The sequence below is a fragment of the Physcomitrium patens genome, chromosome 6 (genome assembly GCF_059467195.1).
Source record: "Physcomitrium patens ecotype Gransden chromosome 6, ASM5946719v1, whole genome shotgun sequence".
Lineage (NCBI taxonomy): Eukaryota > Viridiplantae > Streptophyta > Bryopsida > Funariales > Funariaceae > Physcomitrium > Physcomitrium patens.
Genome location: NC_143415.1, coordinates 2,798,946 through 2,804,498, shown reverse-complemented (window position 1 = coordinate 2,804,498; position 5,553 = coordinate 2,798,946). Strand labels below are relative to the sequence as shown.

At 41.3% G+C, this 5,553-nt stretch overlaps 1 protein-coding gene across 2 annotated transcripts; it reads left to right on the top strand.

Moving 5' to 3' along the window:
* Positions 1–363: 363 nt before the first annotated feature.
* On the top strand, positions 364–5,322 carry LOC112283074 (phosphomevalonate kinase, peroxisomal). Of its 2 annotated transcripts, XM_024521348.3 has the most exons (10): positions 364–798; positions 964–1,114; positions 1,921–2,015; positions 2,367–2,485; positions 2,688–2,740; positions 3,006–3,383; positions 3,493–3,597; positions 3,846–4,070; positions 4,384–4,509; positions 4,813–5,322. In XM_024521348.3, exons 1-10 carry the CDS (start codon positions 785–787, stop codon positions 5,044–5,046), a joined length of 1,500 nt encoding a protein of 499 aa, XP_024377116.1. In that variant the 5' UTR covers positions 364–784; the 3' UTR covers positions 5,047–5,322. The 2 variants fall into 2 exon arrangements, with proteins under 2 accessions (XP_024377116.1, XP_090107041.1); XM_090250915.1 differs by lacking the exon at positions 1,921–2,015 and having other exon boundaries at positions 563–798.
* Positions 5,323–5,553: the final 231 nt, after the last annotated feature.

Below are 5,553 nucleotides of genomic sequence, written 5' to 3'. Positions count from 1 at the left end.
TAATACTCAAATCATGGATGGAGCTTAGTGATGCTGATATTTGTTTTATTCTTTTTGAAGGAAAAATAATATGAAAAATCATAGTCAGAGGCTATATAAATCTGAAAATGCTTTATTTTAGTTATTAAGGGATTAAAAGGCAATCAATATCCTTGCATTTCCAAGAGGAGAGAAGATTTTGAGGTGTTTCCTCATCCATGCCTTTATCCTTTGGCATTTGACACGGAAGCTTTCCAAACCTAGTCCAAATCTAAAAAGTGAAGTCCCATTTCAGGCCCTTCGAGAAAGAAATAACATAACAGCTCAATGGGAAAATCCTAACGAGTGAGGGCACTATCCATGTGAACTTGCTATGAATATTGGAGAATACTCACAAATAAATAAAGAAATCTACACGTATATATGATCGTATAGGACAGAAGTAGAGACATACACACCTACCTAGGGTACAGAGGAGGAGGAGGAACAGGAGGAGCAGGAGGGAGGGGGGTGGCGCGCTGCGGAGGCGAGAGAGAGAGGAGACAAGCGTAGCGAAGAGAGGAGAGAGTGTATCATTCCACACTCTCAAATGCGAGAGAAAGCGAGAGAGCGGGGGTGGGAGGGGGCTGATTCTTCTGCGATGCCAATGTATCAGATTCCTGGGACATCCATCATACATTGAAGCCAGACAGACAGACAGACACACACACACAAACACATCCCTCCTCTCATCTCCTCTTCTCTCTCCACCCCCAATCTCTCTGCCCATTTCTCCCTCCCTCCCTTCATCCCTGCGCCTGTTGCGATGGATTCCGCTGTGTAATCCTCCCGCACCGTGTTCTCTGCAGTTTTCCATCTTCTTATGGGCCTACGTTTTAGGTGGCTTCAATTGATTGCCGTGGATTTCTACTTTGCGATTTTGCCTTTCTGCGATCGAAGGAGATGGTGGATGAAAGGTTTTTTGATTGGTTGGGTTGGGTTCAGAGTGGTTTCGGCACCGGGGAAGGTGTTGATTACGGGAGCATATTTGGTCCTGGAGCAGCCGCACGCTGGATTGGTGGTCTCGACGTCGGCTCGATTTTATGCAGTCGTGAAGCCCATACATGAAAACTTGGCTCCCGACAGCTGGTCATGGGTGAGTTCTCGTGTTTATAATTTTCCAACTTTCATTGGGAGATGACTTCTGTGATATAATGGGAGCAGTATTTTCCGATCGGGTCAGTTAGTTGTTGCCATTTGAAATTTCGTCGTTTATTTGGTTTTGTTGTTATCGAAAGAATTAGCGTTTGCATCAATCGCGAAATCTGCATTGCCCTCGCCGATGAAATTATGACTACTGTGTTTGATGGTGAGTTAGGGAATGCCGATTTTAATGTAAAAGACATCCGGAACAATGTGTATGAAGTGGTGCAGCTCGTTTTGCAGTTTTTGATGTGGTTTACACCATTAAGCTTTCTTGTGACGACCATCTGCCATTGTAAACTCCAGGGTTGTACTATTTGTCATCAATGTCCATGATAATTCTTCGTACGCGTAGAGGGCAAGAAGTGACTTGCAGCATTTCCCTTCTTCAAAGACTTGTAAACAATAGCTCTGTTTTAGATGGTTGGTGAATCTCTGAGGTAGAGGAGCTCATAAAGTGTGCATCTTGTAGAAGTACTTTGTATAATCCAACTTGGTCGACCTGGACTTACATCTTACTCAATCCAACTTGTAGAAGAAGCACTTTACTGTCAGGGTTGAGGGTTCAGCGTTTTAGTCGATCGAACCTACTTAGTACAAATTAAAGTGTCCAACAGACCCGCAAACCTGCCGTCGACCTGGCAACATGCATCTAACTGACTTCGTCTAATAATTGGAACCCCTAGATTGTTTACCATGCCCTAGCACTCGTCCGTTGCCGGGAATTTTCTCATGTTAATTTTGTTGGATGTTATTCAGTCTTGGTCTGATGTGAAGGTTATTTCACCGCAACTTGGAACGGAGACTGATTACAAATTCTCTCATCGTGATCTTAGTCTTCGGCGGGTTTCAAGGTGCTCTCTTTACATGCTTTGAGTTCCATTAGAACACCTTCACGCAAGCTGGCTCATGAAAAACCGTACAGCAGTGTGATTGATGTCATTATGAGATTCAGAGAATTTTGTGCAACTCCGTGCAACATATTACCTTTGATTTTATTAACTTCCTTTTTCAGGGCAAAGGTCTTGCTAGAGGTAAGGGTTTCAGAAAAAAAGTATAGATGTAAACAGAACAAAGCTCAAAAGCTATATGTAGAGCACTAAAACTCTAGGGCAGTCTTCGCGTATATTGTCCTGAATGGTGTAAAATATTTTCTAGGTAGTGAAAGAAAAGTGAAGAAACCTTTCGTTTATGAGATTGTGCAGTGAAGGTAGCAGTTCTTTCGTGGAACAAGCAGTGCAGCTTTCTGTAGCAGCTGCCAAGGCTGGGTTTACTGGAGCTTCCAGTGAAGAGCGTGAACATTTTAGGGATCAATTGCTGCAAGGTACTGAGACAATATCCCTGTACTCCTGCTTCAGCATGAAACTCTTTTTTCTACTTTAGAACTATCCTTATTGCACTTTGTAGTTTCGTGTCTTAGCTGTATAGGTATAATGCAGATGATTCTTGGTCTGGATGATGATTTTGTGGTCAAATTTGGACTTCCCTTCTATTTCATTTCTTACAATGTTGGGTCCATTTTGCAGGACTGGAAATTACAATTTTGGGTAGCAATGATTTCTATTCCTTCCGCAGGCAGGTATATCACAGTTCCACTTGATTCATTGCGTCTGATTATGGTGAGATGCATAATGATCTCTTTCGCTTTGGTATTGCACCGAATATTTGCTATTGTTTCTCATATTTTGAAGTCTCATTCATTATCTGTGGTCTTGATGTGTTGAATTGGGGCATTTCTATTCATGATTGTTTATATATAGAATCTATCTTATTTGAGCAAGTATCTATGCCTAATCTCTCTCCCTCCGTCCTTTTTGCTTTATGTTTCGTTTTGTGGTTGGTAGCTTGAAGCGCGAGGACTCCCATTGACACGCTCAAGTCTTGCTGCACTTTCTGCGTTCTCATCCATCTCAACCAACACCCAGCCAGGAGAAGACGAAATCGCTCTACCCGAAGTTGCGAAGACCGGACTGGGTTCGTCAGCAGCAATGACCACTGCAGTAGTCGCCAGTCTGCTCCAATATTTTGGTCGGGTTGATCTACCATTGCACGGGGCTGCCAAGGAAGATGTGGAGACAGACCTTGAACTTGTACATTCTGTTGCTCAAGCAGCTCACTGTGCTGCCCAGGGAAAGATAGGCAGTGGATTCGATGTGAGCTGTGCTGTTTACGGTAGCCAACGTTATGTCAGATTCTCGCCTTCTGTCCTGTCATCAGTTCAGGTAACTGCACTGCCACTATTTACGAGTTATCATATTCCTTATCCATATTTTTCATAATTTCCTATTTTAAGATTTTGAATGACTTCAAAATCACTCATTCTATTTGCAGGCTAGCGGCAGGTTGATTACGCCTTTGGAAATTATGAAGCAAGTTTTAGCTGAAAGCTGGGATGGTGAGAGATTGGCTTATGCACTTCCTCCTGGTCTTATGCTGGTAAGTTTTCACTTTTAGATTTTATTGCAGTTTTATGGAACCGAAAGTCTTAGCTACTTTCATTGAGTGTACTTGACCTCACTCTCGGATTCCTTGTATTTTTTTTCATTTTAGAGATGTACTTATGTACAGAATATCCTGTTAAATTTTGTATTCAAATTTCAAACAAAATCCTCTTCGTTCAACTCTCAGATTTTTAATTTGGTTTCTCTGGTGGTTGAACTTTTCCATGGTGTCTACTCTTATAGGTTGTTGGAGAACCTGGATTTGGAGGCTCTCATACTCCTTCTATGGTAGGAGCAGTACAAGCCTGGCGTAAGCGGGACCCTGAGAAAGCTACTCCTATATGGAACGCTCTGGCCGAAGCGAACCTAAGTGTAGAAAAGGGTCTCCTTCACCTCAAAACTGTAGCTGGGTCTGGAAAATTTTACGAGAATATCTTAGAATCTTGTAGCACCAGTTCTGCTGACAAGGTACAACGTTGCAAGTGATTGTTCGGCTATACATTTTAATGTCTTGGTTTTTTGACCCATATATTCCCATTTTCTCATTGGCAAAGCTTCAGTCGTGTTCTTTAGCTATAGGTGCTCTAGTTGCTGGGGTGTTTCGAGTCAGCGCGTTGTAGAGAACATGGTTAGTAGCGATCTTGAAGGACGTTTGGGAATGGTAAGGTTATTGAGAAAAGCTTCATTTGTTATCGTTTAGTTTAGTTCAACTTGTATAAATTGATCAACATGTGAGGTTGTCCTTTCAAGTATTCTCTAATCTTATGTAGACCGTTTGCAGTGGAAAATATTACATGGTGACACACCAGGAAGTCTTGAAGTGGTGATGTCTCTCTTGGAGACAAGGCAGGCATTCCTTCAGGTGCGGTCTCTTTTGAGGCACGTGGGAGAAGCAGCGGGTGTTCCTGTGAGTTTATTTTGCCTCCCTCAATCTGTTTGCATTATAGTGGATGCATCTGGGACTCTATGCTTGTTATTTTAATGTTTTCCTGTTTTCTATTTTACTGTGAGTGTTGATATTACTTTTAAATAGGCAATGCGAGCCTTCATGTTTGTAAAGTTCCTGATTTGAGCTTGCATTGAGGTCTACCTAGGATGCTCTGGCAATAAAGCTGGGAAGCTCTTTTGATGTACTATTTATTCGTTCAAGATTTAGAAAATGATTAGGCTACGGAAAGTTATGTAATTTTTGGCAATTGTAAACCTGCAGATCGAACCCCCGTCTCAAACAGCTCTGCTAGATGCAACCATGGAGATGGACGGAGTACTATTGGCTGGAGTTCCCGGTGCGGGTGGTTTCGATGCCGTCTTTGCTATAACAATTGGAAGCACCGTGAGAGATAAACTTGAGTTGGAATGGAGCAGGCGAGGGGTTCTAAGTTTGTCTGCACAGGAGGATCCAAGTGGGGTGAGCTTAGAGAAATGTGATCCTCGCGAAGTCTGACATGATGTTTCAACCACGTAATTTATGTTTGTAACATCATAAAGACACAGAAGGCTCATCATAAACACGTGCTAGTGATTTCATTTAGTTGAATTTCAATTAATACTTGTAAGAAATTTTTTTGCCTCAACTTGTTTGATTGATTTATCAAATTTTCATTATATGAACGGTCTATTTATTTCTGAAGCTGAGGGTTAAGTTCACAAAAAATGTTGAGTCATGATCCACTCCATTCAATAAAGTTCAAGCATGAAATTGTTTAAAATTTGATTTTCATTCTTGAATTACTACATTTTGTAGTGTTTTTTTTTTCCTGAAAGATGTTTTTCACATACAGGGTGTCCATCCAATTAGGGTTTTCTTCAATCAAAGATTTTGTAAAACTTTTTATTATTATTTTGGAAATTTGGTGTTTTGTGTTTCTTGAATACAACATTGTGGCAGCTCAAACTGGCAGTGAAGATATTTCTACTCCATCGATACTTCTGGTAGTGAATTTTTTTATTT

Excerpts from the sequence above, each read along its gene's own strand:
- LOC112283074 (XM_024521348.3), top strand. Across the intron at positions 2,486-2,687 it reads TAGGGATCAATTGCTGCAAG|GACTGGAAATTACAATTTTG; the intron begins GTACTGAGACAA and ends TCCATTTTGCAG. Across the intron at positions 4,071-4,383 it reads GCACCAGTTCTGCTGACAAG|TGGAAAATATTACATGGTGA; the intron begins GTACAACGTTGC and ends GACCGTTTGCAG.